At 50.2% G+C, this 23,877-nt stretch overlaps 1 protein-coding gene across 1 annotated transcript; it reads right to left on the bottom strand.

Annotated features, from left to right (window-relative positions):
• Window positions 1-1,011: 1,011 nt before the first annotated feature.
• lrp6 (low density lipoprotein receptor-related protein 6) lies at window positions 1,012-13,898 on the bottom strand. Its single transcript, XM_030113096.1, is given in 21 exon segments — window positions 1,012-3,804; window positions 3,922-4,019; window positions 4,114-4,250; window positions 4,324-4,537; window positions 4,539-4,555; window positions 4,653-4,763; window positions 4,884-5,120; window positions 5,199-5,324; window positions 5,404-5,613; window positions 5,930-6,120; window positions 6,212-6,626; window positions 6,744-7,070; window positions 8,020-8,204; window positions 8,278-8,504; window positions 8,603-9,109; window positions 9,597-9,768; window positions 9,859-10,255; window positions 10,336-10,467; window positions 10,577-10,971; window positions 11,162-11,570; window positions 13,603-13,898. Coding segments are annotated over 21 exon segments (4,869 nt in total). The 5' UTR covers window positions 13,658-13,898; the 3' UTR covers window positions 1,012-3,497.
• Window positions 13,899-23,877: the final 9,979 nt, after the last annotated feature.

The following is a 23,877-nucleotide window of genomic DNA, read 5'->3' as shown; positions in this document are numbered from 1 at the left end:
CGTCATGTGACAGGTTGTCGTCCAATCACCATTCGGTAAAAATTAATGGGCGGGGCTGCGACTTCACCGTAATAATCCAAATAAAGGCATCAAACATAAAAAAATTGACACAAATTTTTGTAATGTCTGATTTTTCTGATGGAAATATGAAGATGTATTTATCGTGCACAATCTCATTACAAAACAGTAAAACCGGTGAGCTGCTGTGGTGGGCGGGGCCAGTAAGAACCAATCAGAGTGCGGCCGTATTTAGTTACTACGGTAAAAGTCTGGATCCTGTTGAACTCGAAAGTAAAAATTCACATTTTAACGCAAAGAAAGACGCCAAATCTACACTTAGGCCCCCATTAGATGAAAACAGCATCTTAGACTTCCAATTAAAGTCATTGTCTTACTTTACTTTGTCTGATTTCTCAATAAATGCAGTGATTAAGAACAGTTTCAGTTTCACAAGGTGAATTCATAACGTGAAACACAGATTTAAACTGTCTTCATCAAAAATCACTCTTTTTAACAACCTTCACAGAACTTTGGAAGTGAAGTTGAAAGTAAAAGTTTTGATGAAAGACAGAATTCACAGAGGATGAAGTGTTGGAGTAAATCAATTCAGATATGAACCATGGGAATAAAAAGTATATATAAAAAAACAGCAATGACATCGAGAAAAAAGTAATTTAACCTTAATATTAAAAAAGGATGGAAAAATGAGTGAAAGTGAAATTTATAGATGTAACAGCAAAAGATATTTGAAATCTGAGAATGAAGTTGAAAAAGAAATAGAAGAATAAAGGTATATTGGAGCATTTACTCTCAAAACACAAAAATAAAGTTTCATACAAACAAAATACCAACATCTCAGTTTGTCAAATTTCAGGATTTTAATTTTAATCTTGGTCAGATTGTCTTCCTTTCATGAAATTTCTCCCGGGATTACTAAATTATTTCTGTTGCATTTTCAAATAATCATGGTATCTGTTTTGAGAGAGGAGAAATGATGACACAGAGTCAGAGTTCAAAGTTCACTCACTTTATATTTAACAAAAAGAAAAACTAAAATAAATCAGCATTAATGAGTTACGACAGATTCTGGCGGCAGCTGTTCGGACGCAACAGGTTTCCCACGAAAAACATGAACATCAGAGACAGAACCAACTGAGCGCAGAACCTCGGAGCACCATGAGAGGGCGATGTTACCACGACAACGCCCACAAAAAAAATTAAAAATCAGACGAAAGTGCTTTTCGACAAAAACAGCAGGAAATTGCTTTTTTCAGGTTTTCCTTTGTTACTATGCTTCCTGTAAACATTTTCTGGCCTGCGGTGTTGAAAACACACACGAGAACTTCCTTTTCAAAGTAAAATACTTCCTCATTTCAACCAACACGAACAAAGTTTTAGAGAACAAAAAGAATCTGATGGGAGTTTTGGTGAAAAATTCATTCACTATAACAGACTCAAACTTTTTTTTTCCTGTTTTTTGTCTAAAATAACCCAAAGTCAGACATACAGAAAGAGGCAAAATACGAGAAAGAGTTTTAGGTTGAGTTTTCACATTTCACCGAAAATGTCAAAAGGTTTTGAGTGATGAAAGAAAGTTAAAATATCTGGAGGAAAAAAAATCTTGAAATCCTGAAAAGGAGGTATTTAAGCATTTTTCAATTTTAAAGGTTTAAAATGGATCAAGTTGTTAAATATTGAACATTTTTTAATGAAATTTTAATGATCTTTCTTTTGAATCGAATTCAAAACATCTTTAAAATCTGACACTTTGATCGATAAAAAAAAAAAAAGGCTTCTGGACTTCACTCACTGTTTCAGATTTGCAGAGGTTGAGGTTTGAGGTTTTTAGATTTGTCCCAAGTTTTTATGTTGTACCGATAGAAAAGAAACAAAATAAAGTGCAGTGAAGAGACAGTAAAACAGATGCATGTAGAGATGTAGATGTACCACAGGGAGGCGCCAGTGAGGCTGAACGGAGGCAGAAATCACCACCGGGGGCACCGGTGTAATTCGATAAAAACTCGTACAGACCACAAAATGTGGCAGAAACTTGACTGAGTGGATGCACTCAGTTTTCTTCGTACTTTGTTCACATGCAGACAGTTTTAAACCGGGAACGACTGCGACAACAAGAGGTTTTCAAACGTACACGAATGTTTATCGAAAAATCTCAAATTGCGATAATTTAAATCGTTCAGCTTCTGACTTTAATTCAATTTTGTTTATAGCCTCTTTATAAACAATCTCTTGCAGCTCTGGAGGTCTGGAGCGTCCAGTGAGTGACTCACTGCACCACCTGGTGGCACAAAGAGGTAATGCAGGACTTAATTGCAGGTTAGCCTGTAGCCATTAGTTTGAGGCTAAAAATCTCCGACTGTACCGTTAAAAGTTCACAAGTGACAGAATCTGAAGATGTTTTGATGGCACATAAAAAAAAAAAAACCCAACAATTTCCTGTGGTTCCTGAACACAACACTGACATCCGCTGAAACAATTTAAGAAACTAACAAACAATTAAAAAAAACATGTTTAAAGATTGTCATTAAAGTCATGCTGGTGTTTTTTTTTTCACTTCTTCTTACAACGTGTCAAACAAGCAGGAAAAAATAAAATAAAAACAAACAAGGCTCCATTTGTGTGGTTCAACCTGTGGTCCTGACAGCTGCCTCCAGAACGGTTGGAGGTTCCTTCACACACGTGGAGACGGCCTGATGGGAGATTGTCAGCATTTGTAGAAAAATAGAAGGAGGCGGTATAAAAAAAGACGGAATGGAGAGTCGGATGGAGATTTACAAGTCGATTCTATATAGCTTATAAATACGTATCTACACAATATGTGGTACAAAAATACTATGGAGCATCTCCTGGGCACTGATTCCTCAAAGTCACAATAAAAAAAAAAAAAAAAACCAACATGAAGCTGCGTCAGGCACGAGATCGTCTTCTCCATGGAGACGCCGCCGCCGCCGCCGCTGGCGCCTCGCGGGGCTTCAAGGTGCAGCCGGGCGTTTTTTTTTTTTTTCCTCAATGAGAACAGAAAGACACAGAGTGTGTTTTGGTTTAAATCCGTCTGAACGTCGGCGTCGCGGTTCGGGCTGCGAGTCACGCCTCCTGATCCCGTCTCCGTGGTAACAGGCTCCTCCTCCGGTGACTGTTGGTATTTGGCATTGGATAAGTGGAACGCCCCGCTGATGATGATGGGATTTTTTTTTGTCCTTCAGCCTCTTTTTCTCTCTTCTGCTTTAAGGCAACTTATATTTGTGATGATTTAATAAAACCTTTTCTTAAAAAATGTACAAATTTCTTAATACAAACCTCTATGGCGTCATCAGTAAACACTGTATAGAAAATATATAAATATGTTTTTCTCTGTTTGTACAAATGTTCCTGCAGCTCCTCGTTCCCTTTTTCGGCCTCCTTTCAGTCTCTTTCCCATTTTTCGCCTCATATATGCACAATTGCTATTTACAGTGAGGGGGCGGAGCTGTGCGGCCGGCTCACGAGGAGTCCGTGCAGGGCGACGGCGGCGGCGGGTACAGGTGGTGCGAGTAGCTGCGCTCGGTGTAAGGCGACGGCGGGCAGCTCTCGCAGTTCTCCTCCGCCGACAGGTACTGGCTGCGGGGCGTCGGCGGCGGCGGGAAAGGCTCCGAGTCGTAGTTGAGGTCGCTGGTGTAGCCCTTGGTGGCGGCGGCGGCGCCGGACTTGAGCGGCGCCCGGCGACCCGGCGTGTAGTCGCTGTCGCACACGTCCGTGCTGCAGGGGGTGGTGGGCGGGGCAAAGTGTCGGTAGGTGTACGGCCGGTAGCTGAACGAGGGACAGACAGGAGGGTCAGTGTGTGTGGGAGTGTAGAGTGTGTGTGTGTGTGTGTGTGTGTGTGTGTGTGTGTGTGTGTGTGTGTGTGTGGGAGCAGTGTGTCGGTACCTGTAGGATCTGTGTGTCGACGGACTGTTGGAGGAATATCCGAACTCCATGGTGTACTGGGAGCGCACGGTGGCCGGGGACGGAGGAGGGTTGAGGATCTGAGGGCAGACAGACGCAGTTAGCAGTGTGTGTGTGTGTGTGTGTGTGTGTGTGTGTGTGTGTGTGTGTGTGTGTGTGTGGCTGGACGCTCACCGGGGGGAAGTACGTGCCCTTGGTGCTGGACGAGCTGCTGGACGACGCCCCGGTGACGTGGGCGCGGTCGTACGGCGGCCCGCTGCTGCCTCCCATGATGCTGAGCGAGCCGATCACCGACTTCCCTCTGGACATACCTGCGGAGGGACAGCGGCGAGGTCAAAGGGCGCCGTTTCCAGGAGCTGGGGGGGTCGGGGAGGTCTGTCTCACCGGGCAGCGAGCTGGACAGCGAGCCGGGATGCGGCACGTATCCCAGCGGCACCGAGGACGGGCCGTGGACCACGAAGTCGTTGGTGACCGTCTCGCCGTCGTCCTTCATCTGGGGGCACAGGACGCGCTGGCACACGAAGTACACGGCGCCCACCACGAACACCACCAGGACCACGCACACCACCCAGATGATGGTGTTGTTGGTGGGCGGGCGGCGGCTCCTCCGTCGGGTCTGAAACCACAGAAGAAGAAGCGTCAGTGGCTGACGGGCGGGTTCCGGCGGCGTCCGGTGGCGTCCGGCGGCGTCCGGCGGCGCGGCGCGGACTCACAGCAGCCGATCTCGTCCGAGTTGTCGGTGCAGTCCATGTTGTGGTCGCACTTCTTGTGCTTGCCGATGCACTGACCGTTGGAGCAGGTGAACTGATCGGCCGGACAGCGAACTGCGCACACACACAGAAACACACACACAGAAACACACACACACGTTATCTCAGACCCTCAGAGTCCCGGTCCGGTCCGGTCCGGTCCGGGCCGGGCCGAACGCCGCCGCCGCCCCTCACCTTCACACTTGTTCTCGTCGGAGCGGTCCTGGCAGTTGACGTCGCCGTTGCAGCGCAGGCTGCGGTCGATGCACTGCCGGCTGTCGCACTGGAACTCGGCGTCGGAGCAGACGGGGCAGTCCTCCTCGTCGCTGCTGTCGTCGCACTCGGGGTAGCCGTCGCAGCGCCACGCCTGCGGGATGCAGTCCACCTCGCCGGAGGCGCAGGAGAACTGCTCGGGCGAGCAGGTGGGCGGCTCTGGGGGAGGAGACGAGCGGGTGAGCGGCTGGGCGGGGCCGGCGGCGGCGGCGGCAGCGGCGCCCCGGGCGCGCTTACCTCCGCAGGACAGCTCGTCGGGCAGCAGCACCAGGTGGACGGGGCAGGAGCAGCGCGTCGTCCCGTCGCCCTTCACGATGCAGATGTGCGAGCAGCCGCCGTTGTCCCACGTGCACGGATGCTTCCCTGCGGGAGGCGGGGCCAGAGTGAGTCCGGCGGGCGGCGGGCGGCGGCGGCGAGCTCCCGGACTCCGACGGCGACTCACCGTACTCCCTCATGTCCAGCTCGTGCACGGCGTGGATGTCGCTCAGGTAGGCGATGCGGGCCTGGATCTTGGTGCGGCCCTCCCTGGTGGTCTTGTCGATGCGCTCGATCATCTGCTGCTGCTTGTCGATCCAGTACAGGTGGCTCCCGAACACGGTGAGGCCCACCGGCTGCAGGATGTTGGAGTCGGCGATGACGACGCGGTTCGCCCCTGCAGGGTCCGGCGCCGGCAAACACAAACCAGGGAAGACAAACGGTTGGAGGGCAAAAAACTTCCAAGGAAGAGAAAGGCAACAAAAACGGGAGTAGGAGCTGAGGGGGGGAGGCGGGGGAGGATGGAGAGCGACACGCCCACGTCAGAGACAGACCGTCAGCAGCACACACTCACAACTGGAGGAAACGGCAGCCTGAGACTAACTCAGCTACAGAACACCAGAACAACCAGCTCTGGAAGAAGAGAAGAAGAAAACAGGAAGTGGCGACCGTGGCGAACGGTCCGGAGCGCCGGGCGGAGGCGCCGCACTCACCGGAGAGGTCGCTGCTCTCGATGCGCCGCAGGTCCGAGTCCACCCAGAACAGCTTCCCCACCTGGTTGTCGACGGCGAGCGCCACCGGCTTCCCCAGGCCGCTGAAGAACAGCACCTCGCGCTCCGTGCCGTCCAGCGCCGCCCGCTCGATCTTGGGCGAGCGCTCCAGCAGGTTGGTGAAGTACATGTAGCTGCAGGAGGAGGAGGAGGAGGAGGAGGAGGAGGTCAGGGCCGCTGGCTCGGGCGGTTTCCTGTGAAGGAAGCCACTTCCTGTCCGCTCACCCTCTCTCGGGGTTGACCACGATGGCGCGCGGCTTGTCGTGCTCGCCGTGCAGCACCACGCCCACGCGGCCGCCGTCGGTGCGCGTCACGTTGATGACGTTGGTGACCTCGCTGGTCCAGTAGATGAAGCGGCTGTAGACGTCGATGCTCAGGTCGTACAGCTGCAGCCCCCCCGGGGCGCCGCCCGCCGGCGCCGACACCACCGTCATGCTCTGGTTGCCGTCCTCCTGCGCCCGGCGGATGACGCTCTGCTTGGAGTCGATCCAGTACAGCTGCTTGTCCAGCGGGTCGTAGTCGATGGCGCGGACGTTGCGCAGGCTGTGGATGGGCAGGATGATGTCGGGGCTCTGCTGCTCGTCCATCACCATCCGGTTGATCGCCGTCTTCTGGCTGAACAGCAGGAAGGACGTCGGCGCTGCAAACGCAGGATTCACCATCCATCACACAGCTCCATCCGCCGCCATTGCTTCTCTAAAGCGTCCCGTATTTTACCGTATTTGCAAAAAAACGAACGGAGTGGGCGTGGCCTCACCGCTGCAGGTCTTGTTGTCGTAGTTGAGGGAGAAGTGGGCGGGGCATCCGCAGACGAAGCTGCTGACGGGCACGGCCAGGCACAGGTGCGAGCAGTGGCCGTTGGTGGAGGCGCAGGCGTTCCAGCCGCCCTGGCGGGACGAGTGGAAGACCAGGATGTCCATGACGTAGTCCAGGTGGCCCTGGATCACGGTGCGGTTCTGGCCGCTGGTCTTGTTGGCCCGCTCGATGCTGCGCTGGCTCCAGTCCGTCCAGTAGATGTAGTCCTGGTACTGGGTCAGGCCGAACGGGTGCGGCAGGTCGTCGGCGATCACCTCCCGGTCCTGACCTGCGGGGGGCGCCACAAGAACAAGATCATCAGGGGGCGGAGCCACAGCGACGGCGCTCATTACGGGACCTGACCCAGTCTGAAACTGGTCTGAAACCAGGTGTGCAACATTCTGAAAGGACAAGTCCAACAGAAAACTACAAGCCAGGTCTGAAACAAAACCACAATCAGATCTGAACCGGACTTTACCCAGACTGACAACACGTCCTCAAGTAGCAGCGGAAAACTGTTCTGGAACTCAGAAATCCAGAATAAAATCAAAAAATTCCACTTTCAATCCGGTCCAAAGGAAATCTTCAATCCAGACTCAAACCAGACCTGGAATCTAAACTGAGATTAAACCTAGTTTCAGTTTCTACTTGCAGTTTGTGGTTCTAAACCCACCAAGAACCAGGTCACCTGGTCTGAGATCAGCTCTAAAACGAGGCAGGAAGACTAAAACCGGGTCCAGATCCAGAAACCCACAAACTCTGAACAAAGTCGTCAAACTAGAAATCTGATCTGAACAATAAACGAGAAAGAGAAAGAAAATTCAAACACCACAGTTTTCAATCTGGTTCTGGAACTCATCAAGTCCTCAAACCGGTCTGGAGCAAGAAACCAGGTTCAGAACTGATCTAACTTCAAACTCGTCTGAGAACCTTTTCAAATCGAGAGTGACTGAAAAACCCTCTGAATCCAGGATGAAACCAGAAACCAGTTCAAATCAAAGACTGGGTTTAAATACAGGCAGAGATCAGCTCCAGAACCAGAACCAGAACCAGAACCTGAACCAACAAGAACCAGTTCCACAGTGGGACGTGAAATCTAAGTTTAACTGATGAAACTCGAGTGAACCGAGTCTGGACCGGGTTCAGAACTGGTCTGTGTGTGAGGATAAACCTGGTCCAGAGTCCAGTTCACTCTGGACCGCGTCCGGCTCGGCCGGGCCCGGTCCGGTTCCGCTCACCGAGCATGTTGGAGGACTCGATGAGCGTGGTGTCCAGGTCCGTCCAGTAGAGGCGCCGCTCTGCGTAGTCGATGGTCAGGCCGTTGGCCCGGCCCACGTCGGCCACCAGCGTGATGCGGCCGGTCCCGTCCATCGCCGCCCGGTCGATCTTGGGCTTGCCGCCCCACTCGGTCCAGTACATGTACCTGCGCAGCGGAGGCGGGTCAGAACGCGCCGGCCTCGCCCGCCCCCGCCCCCGGTCCCGGTCCAGACACTCACCCCTCAGCCGGGTCCAGGGCCAGCGCCCGGGGACTGTCCAGGTCCTTCCAGACCAGGACCTGCCGGTGCTGGCCGTCCAGCTTGGCCACCTCGATGCGGTTGGTGCCGGTGTCGGCCCAGTACAGGTTCTTCCCCAGCCAGTCCACCGCCATCCCCTCCGGGTAGTCCAGGCCGAACTCCACCACGTGCTCCAGGGCGCTGCCGTTCATGAAGGCCCGGGAGATGGTCTGCAGAACCCAGAACCAGGTTACAACGGGCCCCAGAACCGCCTGACCCGGACCGGACCGGACCAGACTGGAGCGGGGCGGCGCGGCGCGGCGCCCACCTTCAGCGTGATGTCGGTCCAGTAGATGCGGTTGTCGGTGACGTCGAAGTCGAGCGCCGACGCCTCCTTGACGCCGCTCAGCGGGATGGCCACGTTGTTGTTGTTGGTCTCCAGCGAGATGCGGCGGATGTCGGTGTGGCGGGAGAAGAGCAGGAAGGCCTCGGGCACGATGCAGGTCCGCATGTCGGCGATGAGCTCCAGGCCGATCGGGCAGCCGCACTGGACGCCCCGCGGCTTGAACAGGCACAGGTGGCTGCAGCCGCCGTTGGCCTCGGCGCACGGGTTGGTGCCGCGGACCCGGTGCACCGACGTGGCCTTGAGGCCCATGAGGTCGGGCAGCTGGTCGATGATGACCTGCCGCTCCGCCGTGCGCTTGTGGACCCGCTCGATGCTGCGGCGCTGCCAGTCCGTCCAGTAGATGAAGTCTCCCAGCAGCGTGAAGCCGAAGATGTGCGGCAGGTTGATGTCGACCACGACGCGGCGCCCGGACCCGTCCATGTTCATCATCTGGGGGGGGGGAAGGGGAGGGGTTAAATAATCAGAACACTTCCTGAGGGGTCGAAGCAGGATACAGTAACATTCTGAAAACAATATTCTAAAGAAATTAAAAAACACGACTGTCCTGTGGAGGAACATCAGAGGAGTGTGTGTTCAGATTGTGTGTATAAAGCTGCAGCTGAGGGTGTGTGTGTGTGTGTGTGTGTGTGTGTGTGTGTGTGTGTGTGTGTGCGCTACAGGAATGTGAGGAATCTGCACTAATGTGTGATTGGCTGATTCACCGTGGCCCTGCATGGCCCACCGCCATCTTTGTTAACGTTCCTGCGAGAGGCGCAGAGGAGGGGAGGAGAGGAAGAGGAGGAAGAGGAGGAGGAAGAGAGGAAGCTGAAGAGGATAAAAGGAGGGAAGGAGGAGAGGAAGAGGATGAAGACGAGGAGGGCGAGGACGTGGCGCTCCGGTGACGAAGCCACGGTTCGATTCCGGCGGAGCCGCCCACCTCGATCTTGTCGGTCTTGGCGTCGCCCCAGTAGATCTTCCTCTGCTGGTAGTCCAGCGCCAGGCCGTTGGGCCAGCCCAGCGACGTGTTGACCATCACCACCCGCTCCGTCCCGTCCAGGTCGGCCCGCTCGATCTTCGGCACCTCGCCCCAGTCCGTCCAGTACATGTACCTGACGGGGGCGGGGCAGGGGGCGGGGTTAGTCAAACCGAACCCACACTGGACGGTGAAACTCACGCCGGAGCGTCCGGACTCCACCCACCCGGCCTCGGGGTCCAGCACGATGGCGCGCGGCTCGTCCAGGTCCTCGGAGATCAGGATCTTGCGCATGGTGCCGTTGAGCCGGGTCACCTCGATGCGGTCCGTGCCGGTGTCGGTCCAGTACAGGTTGCGCGCGATCCAGTCGACGGCGATGCCGTCCGGGTGGCTGACCTGCGACGTGACCACGAACTCCGCGTCGCCGCCGTCCAGCCGCGAGCGGCGGATGGCGCGCACGTCGTCGTCCGTCCAGTAGATGTAGCCCTCCGCCGGGTCGTAGTCGATGGCGATGGCGTGGCGGATGTCGTCCACCTGCAGGATGACGTCGGTGAAGTCGGGCGTGTCCAGCGAGATGCGGCGCAGGTCGGTGCGCCGCGCCAGCAGCAGCATCTCCGTCGCACCTGAGCGGGACGGACAAACGGCCGGGTGAGCGGCGAGAGGACGGACAGGGGGTCCGGGGGACACCGGACGGCGTCCTCACCGTCTCTGCAGGTCTTGCCGTCCTCCAGCAGCTGGACTCCGGTGGGACAGGCGCACTGGAAGAACGGCGCTCCGGGAGACAGCAGGCAGAGGTGGGAACAGCCGCCATTGTTCAGAGAGCAGGGGCTGCTCACTGCTGACACACACACACACACACACACACACACACACTGTTTAACATCATTAAACACGTTTTTCTGCGTCACACACTGGAAGTTCTGCGTCTGGCCCGAGCGGCTCACCGAGCAGCTGCCTCTCGGCGCTGAACACGTGGATGTCCATGGGCGAGAAGATGTCGGAGTGCACGATGCGCTGCTCGCCGCCCGTCTGCTTCCGGCAGGAGTGTATGGAGTGTGTGTTCCAGTCGGTCCAGAACAGCGTGTCCTGGTACAGGGTGAGGGCGAAGGGGTGGGGCAGCTCCCCCTTCACCACCACCTCCCTGGAGGAGCCGTCCAGGTTGGCGCGGTGGATGAAGTTGTGCTTGGCGTCGGCCCAGTACAGCTTCTGCAGGCCGTAGTCCAGCGTCAGGCCGTTGGGCCAGTAGATCTCCTTGTCCACGATCATGGAGCGGTTGGCGCCGTCCATCCCCGCCCGCTCGATCTTGGGGACCTCGCCCCAGTCGGTCCAGTACATGAAGCTGGGGACGCAGACGGACGGCGGTCAAACGGGAGGAGCCTGGGAGCCGGTCCAACCAGGACCTCTGACTCAGTTACACACCAGACGTTTCTCATTTATTTTGAAAATGCTCATTTGAGAGTGAAAACCAGTAAACAAACAGGAATCTGAAGCCTACCCCCCCGGTGACCCCCGACCCCAGCGGGACTCACCCCCTCTGTGGATCCAGGGCGATGGCTCTGGGCTGATCCAGCTCCTGCCAGAACAGGACCTTCCTCAGCGTCCCGTCCAGCTCCGCCACCTCGATGCGGTTGGTCTCCGAGTCCGTCCAGTACAGCTTGCTGCCGAGCCAGTCGCAGGCCAGGCCGTCGGGCGAGGCCAGGCCCGGCACCACCGTCTCCACGCCGCCGCCGCCGCCGCCGCCGCCCGACCGGTTGAAGGAGGTGCGTTTGATGGCCTCCTCGCTCACGTCGCTCCAGTAGATGAGGCCCCGCGAGAAGACGAAGTCCACGGCGGCGGCGTCCTCCAGCCCGCCCACCACCACCGAGGCGTTGGCCTTGTCCCGCCCGGCGTCCACCAGCCGCAGGTCCCGCCGGTTCGCATACAGCAGGAGGGGGTCGCCTGGGGGTCGGGGGTCAGACACGGTCAGACACAACAAGAGAAACGCAAAACGCAGCTTTGACAAGACGAAAAATACAAGAGCAGAACTAAAATATGCCTTAAAAAATAACTCTTCCAAAGATCCCAAAACGCCCAACTTCAATACTGGAAAAAACTATTTGAGTAATAAGATCTGTACAAAACGCCATACAAAACAAAACGTACAAAAACAAATAGAAGTCAATACAAAAAACTGTAGGGAATAACAAAAAAACATTATATGGTTAAATGAAAGCATCAGAAATACAGAAATGAAAACCTCTAAGTTGTAAATCTGTGGGGAAAAAAAGCTTGCTGCCTTTCTTTTCACTCTTTATGCTTCAGCTGATTTCTCTGAATTGATCAACATTATTCCATAAAAATACCGTTTTTCATTTCAATTTGTTGTTTTTATTGTTTAGAAGACGAATTGTTTTTTCTTTTTACAAAATACTTTTTGATCAAATTTAAAATCCTCAGAGTTTTTTTTGAAGTGTTGTAAATCAGACTTGAGTCTTGTTTCTTCATGTTTTGTTGATGAACTGTGTGTAACTCGTTCCACTGAAAACACATTTTTAAGTTAAGTTAAAAAATAAAACCTCAATTCTCATGTTTACACAGAGAAATCGCCATCATTTCTTTTTTGTTTTTTCTTTACTCATTTTTGGTTTCGCGGTTTAACATTTGGATTATTGAACAAGGTTTCTGTGGAGGAAATTCAGTCTCAACTGATAAAAAAAGTCATAAATCGCTCCTTTAAAAAACAGTTTTCTTTTCCTGCATATTTTGTGACTTTTCTGTGTGAAACTCCTCTGTTTCCTCATTTGCTCTGTAAAAGCAGAGTTGAGCTGCACAGCAGGTGACAGCTGAGTCTGTTTTCCACAATAATAATGAACATTTTAACATTAATCAAAAACACATGTACGCAGCTTCGTTTATTCGTTTTGCACATTTGTGAAAGAAAACTTGAGCATTTTCATTAAACATCTTTAATTTGTCTGAGTGGACTTTAGGCAACATTATCCACCTGTTTGTGTCGCTTTAATTTGAAGATCTAAAATTCATTGAAACAGCTAAATCATCTTGAAAAATAGACTTTTCATTGTTAAAAAAAAAAAGTTTTTTTGAATTTGATTGAAATGTTTTTCTGTTCACAAGTTTGGAATTAACTTCTGTTCAAAACTAATTGAAGTGATTCATTACTGAAATGACTGTGATTAAAATGAGCTGAAGCAGTTTTCTTCCTCCATCAGACACCTGAGGGACACGATCTGCTGCTTCAGGCTTGTTTATTAAACCTCTGCTTTCTCAGATTATTGATTCGAACTCAGCATCCTTCCTTGAGTTATTTTGTGTGTTTAATTGAAATGCTATCGAACAAATACCGATTTGATCTGTAACTGATGCGTTATGAAGGAAAAAGTCACTTTAAATCTCAGCCCTCCACTTCGTCCTCCTGTTTCCATCTCGCTCCTCTCCTCTCTTCTCTCCTGTGCGGACAGCGAGGTGAATCCCGGTCTGGCGGACCGCTCTGCTGAGCTGCTCGCTGGGAAGCAGCGGCTGGATGAGGCTGAGAGGTCCGCAGCAGCTGGTTCCTTCTCCAACCTGTTAGCTTCCAGCTAAACTCGGCTAACTAGCCGCTAGCATTTGTTGTGCTAACCGCTGCTACCGCGAATCCAGCCGGTTAAAGTTACTAAAACCCGGGTTAGCGGCCCCGGACCGGGCGGAACGGCGGGCTCCCGGGGCCAACGCTCGGCTCCGGCGCCGGACGGTGCGGGGCGGCGGGGCCGGCGGGGCAGCGGAGGGGCTTTTCCCCAGCTACGGTGCGCTAGCGGGGGCTGTTTGTGGTTTGGATCCCGGGCTAGCGCTAGCTCCGCTCGGGAGGACCCGGAGGGCCCCGGGCCGAGCGGCCAGCTTCCACCGGGAAACGGCTCCGGGGCCGCGGCGGCCCGGGACGAGCACACGGAGCCGGGGAGCGGAGCGAGGAGGAGGCCGGGAGCGGCGGAAAACTCACCTCGTACGAGAAAACAAAAAGTGCACAACAACAGGCTCCGCAGCGCGACTCCCATCTTTCTCCCGGTGCTCGGCCCAGCGCCGCTGCCGCTGCCGCTGCTCTCAGCGCGGGGCTCCCATCCCGCGGCCGCTCCGGGCCCGACACGAGGAGGCTTTCCAGCGACTGTCGGTCACAGGTCGGAGCTCCGAGGTGCGATCACTGCGTCCCCGCTGCCATCGCGGCGGCTGCTCGGTTCTGAAGCTTCTCCTGCTCCGTGTCTCACATTGTCCTGCAGGAGCTGCTCCGTCTCCTTCCGCTGTGCGCTGCTCCTCCCCCGCCTCCCTCCTCTGCCTCTGCCCCCCCCCCCCCCTCCTCCTCCTCCTCCTCCTTCTCCACCTCCTCCTCCTCCGTTCCATTGTTGCGGACCCGCACGTTAAACACCGCAAAAGGAAAACACACACCTGCAGGATCCCAGAAACACACACATCCCTCAGAAAACACACTGATGATGGCCATACCTTCTGTCTGTGCAGACTTTAACAAACTTTTCTGTTTTGTGTCATTAAAGTCTCTTATTAATTGAATTTATAAGTAAAATATTTCCAAAAATTCCAAGAGAAAAAAGGCGCCTGAGTGAATCTGAAGCAGACCAGGCTCGGTCCAAACAGGACAGATTATTTCCATCCCATCTCACCTTTACATTCAGCAGAAGTTTCATTCTGTGTAGTCTGGGAATATATGCAAAAAGTTCATGTTGTGTGACATTTCTTTTTTACTTCCTTCACACACCTCCCAACATGTGATAAAATGACCGTTTCTCATGTCAAAACTCTGCTTTTAGCTCTGTCTGCTGCGAAAGTTTGATCTTCACAGATTCACTATTCCGGCTGTCATTCAAGAGAGTATGCTGAGCAAATGAACCTTTCTATATTCATTCATTTGTTTTCCCCCAGTTTTGAACCAATTTGGCCATTTCAAATGACAAACAGTACAAATTTGCATCGGGCAATCCTAAACTCTTTTTCCTCATAAGAACTGTTGATCAGACTGTTTTAAAAAGATGGGCAGCACTGGTCACATCATTAAGAAGTAATGAGCCACTTTTATAACACCGATGTTTCCCAACAGTGAAGGTTTCAGCTGTTCCCATTTTTCCAAATTGGTTTTACTTTTTTGCAGGACTGAACTGAAATAACTGAGGCATCTCCTCCAAACCCTGACGAAGTTTGATCCCTAAATACTTCTTCGTTCCTTTAGGTAACCATTTAAATCTAAATTGATCCACTATGAAAAATACTGAGAGCTTTTCCCCGATTTACAGTAACCTATACGCCGATACTTTTGAATCTGATTCTATAACCATGAGCTACAGAAATGAAGATTGTGGATGATCAGGGATAACAGCTAAAATATCATCTGCATAGAGAAGTAATCTGTTCTCCTGTTGGCCTCTTGGTAATCCTGTAATTTCTTTATTTGATCAAATACTCACTGCTGATGATTCATTTGAAATTAGAAATAGCAGGAGACTCATTGAGCACCTTGTCGGGCCTCGCATGATAAACTAAACCCTTTGGAAATAACTGCTGCCTTTGGTTCTTTCTACAGTATTTTAACCCATTTCAGTAAAGTGCGACTCAAAGCCAAGAAAAGAAAGCACCTTTCAACGTCCGCAAACGCCGGGGAGAAGGCCGCCGCTGCTGCTTCATCCTCTCAACCACATTACATTTGAATAAAGCTGGGAAACGATGAGAGGAAGAGTGTGTTTTCATAAAGCCCGTCTGATCAGGGTGAACGATGCTTAAAACTCTTTGTAATCGCGGGGACAACTCTGAAGTCAGTTTTACAGTCCGAATTCAGCGAGCTGGTTCTCCTGAAATCTGGATGTCTGTCTTTCAGATAACATTCATTCATTCATTCATTCATTTTTATTCATTTGAGCAATTTACAACAAATTTTACAGAGTACATTACTTATGGATAAATCACATTTGCTCAAAAGGAGTAGGCTGAAGCACAAAGCGTATAAACGGCTACCCCTGAAGCTGCTACTTACATCCAGTTACGTTAAGAGGATACCTTCAGCAGTCGTACTCTACCGATCAGTAACTGGAACATCATATTACAAGTCAGTGCTTGAGAAAAGAACACTTGCAAATATGTGAACTCATTTAAATAAACATTTATGTATTTACATAAATATATACATATATACACATACATACACACACATACATACAGTATATATATTATATATATATACATATATACATACATACACACATATACATACATACACATATATATACGGGAGGGAAAAGCACTTCAAGCACAAGACCATCATAGTAGCTTGACCTAATCTGTTTTTATGTAGGACAGGTAAACTTGGAATGTTGACGTCCCACTTTGAGCATATCGACTCAGTGTGATCTTCTGATACTGCCGTTTGAACTGTTGTAGAGAGGTGCAGTTTTTAAGTTCAATTTCTAGATTGTTCCACAGATCAACCCCACTTCTTGTGATGAACATTTGTTGCATTGTAGTTCGAACATAGTGCTTTTGGAAAATAGTTTTACCTCTAAGATTGTCCTCGGTGTCTTTATGACTAAACATTAGTTGGATTTGGATAGGTAGCATACCGTGTCTAGTTTTAAACATTATTAAAAGAGATTTTAGTTTTATCAGGTCATCGAGTTTCAGGGCTCTTGATTCCAGGAACAGCGAGTTTTGTATGATCTCTGTAACCGACGTTATGGAACATACGTACTGCTCTTTTCTGTTGCACAGTGAGAGAGTGCAGATTTGTTCTGTAAGTATTTCCCCAGATTTCAAGGCAGTAGTAATATACGGCAGTACCAGAGCGCAGTAGATGGTGTAACGTGATTTATAATTCAGAAAAAAACCTAGATGTACCCAAGATGGAAATACACTTTGCAATCTTGGAATCAATGTGAGCGATGTGGGGTTTCCATGACAGCTTATGGTCGAGCACAACACCTAAAAAAGTGTGTGTATTAACCATTTCTATACGTTCATCATTTATTTTCAAAATCACATCAACATTGACTTTTTTATTAGAAAATATCAATTTTGTTTTATTCAGGTTAAAGGTGCTGTAGGCAGGATTTTGCTAGCCAATGCTAATTTTTCTGTGTTTTCTTTAGATTAAATGTCAGAGTATCCATTGATAATCCTTTAGGAGTGTAGCATAACTGCTCTACCACCAGGGCGCAGCGTTTCCATCTGTCTCTGTTCTGAGCTGAAAAGGAATCTCGACAGCTCCAGGTATCTTTGACCAATCAGAAGAGCCCCTGAGGCTCTAACCGTGATTGGTCGAGGGGCGTTTGTCGCACGTTCTTGTGGGAGGGGCTTAACTTGCGTAAGGGCGTGATGTCAGAGAAAACAGGACAGGATTGGCTGTGCTGGGTTTCAAATCGCCATCTTAGATGGGTCAAATCGCCATCTTGCTTAGGTAAAGATGGCGGAGATGCCGAATCCTGCCTACAGCACCTTTAAGTGAGAGTTTATTTTCATTAAACCAATTTTTCATTTTGTCTACTTCGGAAGTGTCATTTCAGGATGATGCGTTTGAATTTTGTTTGACTTTTTCATACTGTAACACCTCATTGCACAACTTTCCAGTAAGTGGTTTCTTAATGCATCACATGCTGTTCTAAAAGCACACGTCTTCATTTTACTGTTCAAATTTTGCCATGAGGACAAAAAGCACAGCACCGAATCAGCACTTATTGAAGTGCTGAATTAACATTTACGTGGACAGAGACACATCCGGATCCTCAACACAACAGGATCTTAGTTCTGATTTCAACACAGCTGTCAAAAACATCCTGTGTGACAGATCTGCAGAACGCGTGAGAATCTCTGGTCCTGCATTAGGTTGGTTTGAATTCTTCTTAGAAGATCGTGACTGTTCTGTGTCAATGAGAAATTATGATTCTGCCTGAATGACAATCACTAGTGAGGTTCCTCAAGGCTCCACCTTTGGGCCTCATTTGTTTAACATCCATGCTCCCTCTGGTCCAGATCATGGAGCTTTACGTTGTTCTCAGCTCATAAGAGGAAAGGCTCGGCGCTCATCTTGGCTCTGTGTCACTCAGGAAATCAAACCAAGCAGAAATCTGTGTATTTATGGACTCAGACCTGAAATTCAACCACATTGCAGGCAAAAAATGAAATCGGTTGACTGCCACCTGAAAAATATTACAAGAACTGAAGGATTTCTGACAGAACAACAACAGCTTGTTGATTCATTTGTGCAGGATTGTTTTAAATTGACTCCCATTTTCAATTTTTTTGTTGTAATTGCTCTTTTGTTTCATGATGCCTCGTTTCTCTGATCTGAAGGTGGCTTAATGATTCTTTCTCTTCGTGAAACACTTTGAATTGCCTTGTGTTTGAACGGTGCTATAAGAATAAACTTGCCTTGCAGCATTTGGAATCAATGTAAAACTTCTTAAGCAGTTACTCTGACACCCTAATAGCAGGGAATTACAATAGTTACTCTGGAAGTTATAAATCCATGGATTAATTTATCAACATGTTGCTGATTTTAGAGACTTTAGGTGAAAGAAAACAATCCTGCCGAGTTTTTTTAATGTGGGAGTCGAAGCAGAAGTCCAGGTCAAAAGTAACCATAAGGTTCCTCAGTGTTACAGGAGGTCAAATAGCATCCAGTGATCATTTCACAATGTCTTTGCTTTTATCTGAGTTCAAGGGCAGAATACAGCTCATCCAGTTTGACGAGTTGATCCATATCATCTGGTTTCAGATGGATTTCTTAATTTGTTTAAAATTCAAATGCTTTCCTTGTGTGTTTCTGTGTGTCGGGCATCTGTACACCAGATCTGCAGTGATTTCAGAGTTTATTTGCCAGATTAAACCAGCCGCTCTTAGTCTCTCCCAGCTTTTCTGAGGCGTGAACACATTTTGGAAAGAAAAACAAACTGAAAGTTTCAAAAATCACGTTTTTTTTTAATCCTTACAACAAAACATCAAATTCCAAACTTATGCAAAAGCATCACTTCACAAAACAAGACCAAACTGTGACCATCCGTGGAGGAATCAGAGTAAAAAGCAAAGAACGAAGTGAAAAAACCCGGCCTCGCTGCTGCCACCTGGTGGCCAAGTGGTGTCGCCGCAGCCTGAGCCCAACATTACAGATCGACTCTATAATCAATAGGAAAATAGTGCTGTGCAGCGGCAGCCAGTGTCTCCTCAGCTAAGAAAACATTCCCATATTTATCAAAAAGACGCGATACAGAAGTGCATCGATTTCCAGAAGGTTGCATCCATCGTCTGGATCTTTATCCCAGAAAAATGTGGAACAAGTACAAAAACAACACAGTGAGAGTGCGCCTGACATCTACACTCGTATGGCTGAAGCGTGCGGCAGGAAGAAGACATGCAGGTGAATGTGCACCGAGCCGGGCTGCAGCTCCACTTCAGAGGCTTCCTGAGATTCGGGGGTTCAAATATTGCTGCTGGGGAGCTTCAGAGGGTTTCGGCCTCACTCTGACCGCCAGGCGTCGTAAAGCTGCGTCCATTTCTCAAAGATTTGAGCAATCACAGACTGAGAGTCTAACATTTCTGAAAATAACTGAATCGTTTTGATGAAAAGAAGGGAAGAGCAAAGAACTCACAAAAGAAAGAAATGAACTTATGATGTTGGTTTTGATGGAAAAATGATAAACTTAGGCCTCCAGGTTAAAGGTACTTGCAATACCATCCATGTTCACTGGAGGGCAGCAGTGAGTTGAACTGAAAGCAGGATGAAATGTGGAGTGACTCACTGCACCACCTGCTGACACAAAATGGTATTACAATGACAATCTTGCTGTTTGGAGCGGGTTAGCTACATTCTCTGTTACATTCTGATGAAGCTCCTTTTTGAGCCATTTCTTCACAACTGTGTCCAAACTTTTTTTTAAAACGAGTTTCGTTATTCTTTTGTCGATGACACTAATTCAAAGAAATAAATCCATGTCCTATATAAAGTCGTTAAGTCGTGGTAATGCCTCAGTGAAATCTTGGAGGAGGCGTAGCTTGCAACATGTGACTGGAAATGACTGAGAAGAGCTAAAACAAGCTAAAATAGGTTAGTTATGCAAAGAATCAGAGGAGGCGGTGAGTTAATGGCGGGTGGAGATGAGGTCTACCTAAGAGGAGTGAGGTGCAGTGGGGAACACAGTGCAGCAGGGGGCAGTAAACATTTACAACAACAACAAAAACTCTGCATCTTCCGACCAATCAGAGTCCAGGTAACTCTTTACCAAAGGTTTTCGTTAAACGTTACTATGCCACACATCTTATTAAGCTTTTAGCAGTGAGGGCGTGAGGGGATTATTATGGTTATTTGGTGTTTGTGGACATCAATGTAAATAAACTCAAGACTGTAATTGTATTCAGTTATAATTGTCTTGTTGCTAAAAAAAAAAAAGAAGCCAAATAGCAAATTCATCAAACGTATAGAAATAGTAAAGATGTTGATGCTTCCTGTCCACTGATAGGAAGCACCTGATATGTGGGGGCGGAGCTTAACATACTGACTAAGAGGTGGAGCCTCAGTGGGAAAATGGGGGAAATGGTATCAGGGGCGAAGTTATGATTGGAAAAGTAACACAAAAAAGCTTTGTTTGTCGTCTGCTGTCTGGTTCTCAAGGCCTGTTGCTGCTAGCCTGTGTCTTCACGTGAATTGTTCACAAATCTGTCAGAGGGTTGCAATTTCAACCAATCACAGTTCAGTATTCAGTCGAGCACTGCCTGTGGTCGCTCTGAGAGGGCGGAGTCAGACTCTGAGGGCGGTGCCTAGTTTGAAAATAACACAAAAAGCTGAGCTTTACACTGCATGTATTTTAACGTGAATCAATCGCAACTCTTCTCGGAACCGCAGTTTCATTAGAATAAAGCTTCAGCTGCTGACCAATCACTGTCCAGTATTTCCCACAACCATAGAAAAATCTTTGAAACTGGTAGAAGTTCAGTAGTTGAGTGATGTGCGATTATTAATGATGCTAAGTGAACTCCGGCTCGCCGTCCCTCTAAACTCCCGTGTTTTCCGTGCTCACACCTCGTAGTGAAGGTCGTTCAGCTCCAGCCTCGTGTAGTGCCGCCTGTCGAAGGACTCCATCGCTTTGCGGCCGCCGACGGCCAGAGCTAGCGTCAGCACGGCGAGCCCCAGCACCATGAACGCCACCAGGCTGCTCCTGATCGTCCCCGCCTTCCCCCGGCCGGCGCTCGCGTTCTGGAGGGCGTGGTCGGACTGGGTGGCGTCCTTGGGGACGACGAGAAGGCTCGTCGACGGCGTGGTGGTGGTGGTGGTGGGGGGCTCGCGGGTGGTGGTGCGTGGCCGTGGAGGGAGAGTAGTGGTGGTGGTGGGTGCAGTAGTGGTGGTAGTGGTAGTTGGGGTGGTGGGAGGAGGAGGGGGAGGAGTGGTGGTTGTCGTCGTGGCAGGAGGAGGAGTGGTGGTGGTGGTGGTGGTGGTAGTTGGAGTTGTAGTGGTGGTGGTAGCTGGAGTTGTAGTGGTGGTGGTTGTTGTTGTGGTAGGAGTGGTGGTAGTAGTAGTGGTGGTGGTGGTGGTTGTGGTAGTAGTTGTAGCAGGAGTAGTGGTAGTAGTAGTAGTGGTGGTGGTAGTGGGGGGTTTGGTGTTGGCTCGTGGGCTCTCAGTAGTCCTGTGTTCAGGCACTGGAGTGGTGGTGGTGGTGGTGGTCGGGCTGTAGGCTGGACGGGTGGAGGTAGAGGCGATGGCAGGATGGGGTTTTCCTTTCTTGTTGACCTTGTTTTGCTTTTTGATGGTTTTATTTGGTTTTTTGGTGGTGGTGGTGGTGGTGGTGTATGCTGGCGTTGTGGTGGTCGTGGTTGTTGTGGTCGGGGGTGGTGGAGTTTCTTCTGGCTCTGTGGTGGTGGTGATGATGGGCTCAGGTGTCGCTGTGGTGGGCGGAGCCTGCGTGGTGGTGGTGGCGGCTGTGGTGGTGGTGGTGGTGGTTGGTTGTGTGGTGGTTGGTTTTGTGGTGCTCGGTGTTGCTGGCGCCGGTGTGGTGGTGGTGGTGGTTGTTTTGGTTGTAGTTTTGGTGGTGGCTGGTCTCACTGTGGTTGGATGATTTAAACCTGTGGAGGCAATAAAAAACAAACAGCAGGTAAACTATAGAGGTTTTGACCAGCAGGGGGCGAAAAGGTCAAAGTGGTATTTCGACTTCTGGACAAAAACATTCAGACAGACGCTAGAATGTCTTGTTTTGTCGTGTGTTTAAAGAAATGCTCAGAAAATAATCTCCTTTAGTAAAAACCTCTGAAAGTTGGAGCTAAAAGCAGGTCAGTGTAACATCAAAGACTCTGCTTATCTCCAATATCAACTCAGAAGTAAACAGAGCATTTAACAAGAGGTCAGAGGTCAGGAGTACAGCGATCAGAAATGTCCTGACTGTTATGAATGTTTAACTATCACATCACTAATAATTTAAAAAGTATAAATTAATAAACGTGTCGTTACTCTCAGCCTGCCGCCACATGTTTCACGCCGCTGGAACAGAAGCTTCAGTCACTTCCTGCCACAGGAGGAAGTTGAAGCCTTCTGCGTATAAAGCGCCGAGTCGTCGACGTACGAGGAGATCCTGACCAGCCCAGAGAGCAGAGCTCACCTTTGTTGACGAAGTGGGTGTTGATGCCGTCCAGAGCCTTCATCAGAGGACAGTCCTGCTCCGTCTGACAGTGGAACAGGAAGCAGTTATTCTCGCCGCTGTGCTTGTTGGCGTTGAACGCGGCCATGTTGCACTTCGCACCTTCAGAAACACAAAAGATTCCATTTAAATCTTTTTTCTTTCTGTGGAGATTCTCTGCTTGTTGATGGGATGGGGTTGAGGGTGAGGTGGGGTCTGGACCCGGACCGCCTGTGGGCGGGCCTCACCTGGTCGGACCTCCTCGGAGCAGCAGGCCATGACGCAGTCTCTCTCGGAGCGGACGACCCGGTCGTCCATGACGGTGGTCGACCTGTTCGTGGCCACCCGCACGTTCACGATGGCGCCCTGATGCTGGATGGAGAAACACGTCTTCGGCTCCACGGCCGCCGCGGGAACCGATGCCAGGAGCAGGAGCGCGGCGGCGACGAGGAGGCGGGGCATCGGAGCGAGTCGACAGAAGGGGGGCGGAGTCATGGCGGCAGAGGGAGGAGGCGTCAGAGTCGGAGAGAGGAGAGTAGAGACGGAGGCGAAGGAGCTGAGGACAGAAACAGCATCAGGTCATCAGACAGGAGAGAGAACAACAAAAAACTCGATAATCTGAAAGCAGCGGGGTGTAAAGGACTGAAACAGGACAGAAATACGATGAAAGGCTGCAGGAGTGAAGGTAGCTGGGTGAAGTGGGTCGTGACCCCACGGTTCTCCTCAGTGCTTCCTCTGCTCTGAAAGCTCAGTCCAAATCTCAGTCTGTTCCTTTTAAAAAGCTCCTTCTGGACTCAAGGCCTCCTTCTGATCCGTCTGACGGCCGTCAAACACAAAGCAGAGCCGAATTAGAAACGGAGGAAAATAGAAACCTAAAAATAACCGAGCGTGAAGGCGGATCTTTATTTTTAGATTCGCTCTGAAAGAGGTCACGAACATCCAGATGCAGGCAGACTCAGAGCTCCAGCCTGAGATCCGGCAGCAGGACTGGAGCTCCGTCCCGCCGGAACCTCCGACGGGTCGAGCCGGACCAGAGAACCTGCTGTGAACAAGCTCTGATCTTCACCTCCAACTCCAGAAGCTCGTTCCAGAAAACTCCAGAGCAGACAGTCCGTCCAGTCGTAGCGATAGCCGCGGCGTCCGTCGTCCTCAGACTGCAGCTCAGGCTGTGGACTCACCTTTGGCAGCGTGTGGAGGTTCCTCCATCAGCGGTGAGCTGTCCTGTGGGTCCACAGTCCAAAGACTCCTGCAGAAAACAGATTTCTATCACTTCTTATCGGCAGGTATCTGGGCCGCACCTCCGTCTGGCTGTGACGGATCGTACGGCGACTGAACGCAGCAGTGACCCACAAACACAACACAACACAACACAACACAGAGCAATAAGACACTTTGGTTTGTCCTCTCAGGGTCACCGTTTGAGAGGGACGCTGTAAAAACATCAATATAAAAAAAGACTTTTGCTTGGAGATATTTTATGTCTGACACTAATCTGAAAGATATTAAATAAAAATACATAAACTATCTTCAGTGCAGGTTTGTGAGGTTGTGTTATAGGTTAGAGTTCATCCCAACAGCTGGCTTATATTTTCCATTGAAATGTCCCAGTTTTAACATCTAACAAG

The sequence above is a fragment of the Salarias fasciatus genome, chromosome 17 (assembly GCF_902148845.1).
Source record: "Salarias fasciatus chromosome 17, fSalaFa1.1, whole genome shotgun sequence".
Taxonomy (NCBI): Eukaryota; Metazoa; Chordata; class Actinopteri; order Blenniiformes; family Blenniidae; genus Salarias; species Salarias fasciatus.
Note: the sequence above shows the minus strand (reverse complement) of the source record. Positions and strands in the feature narration are given on the sequence as shown.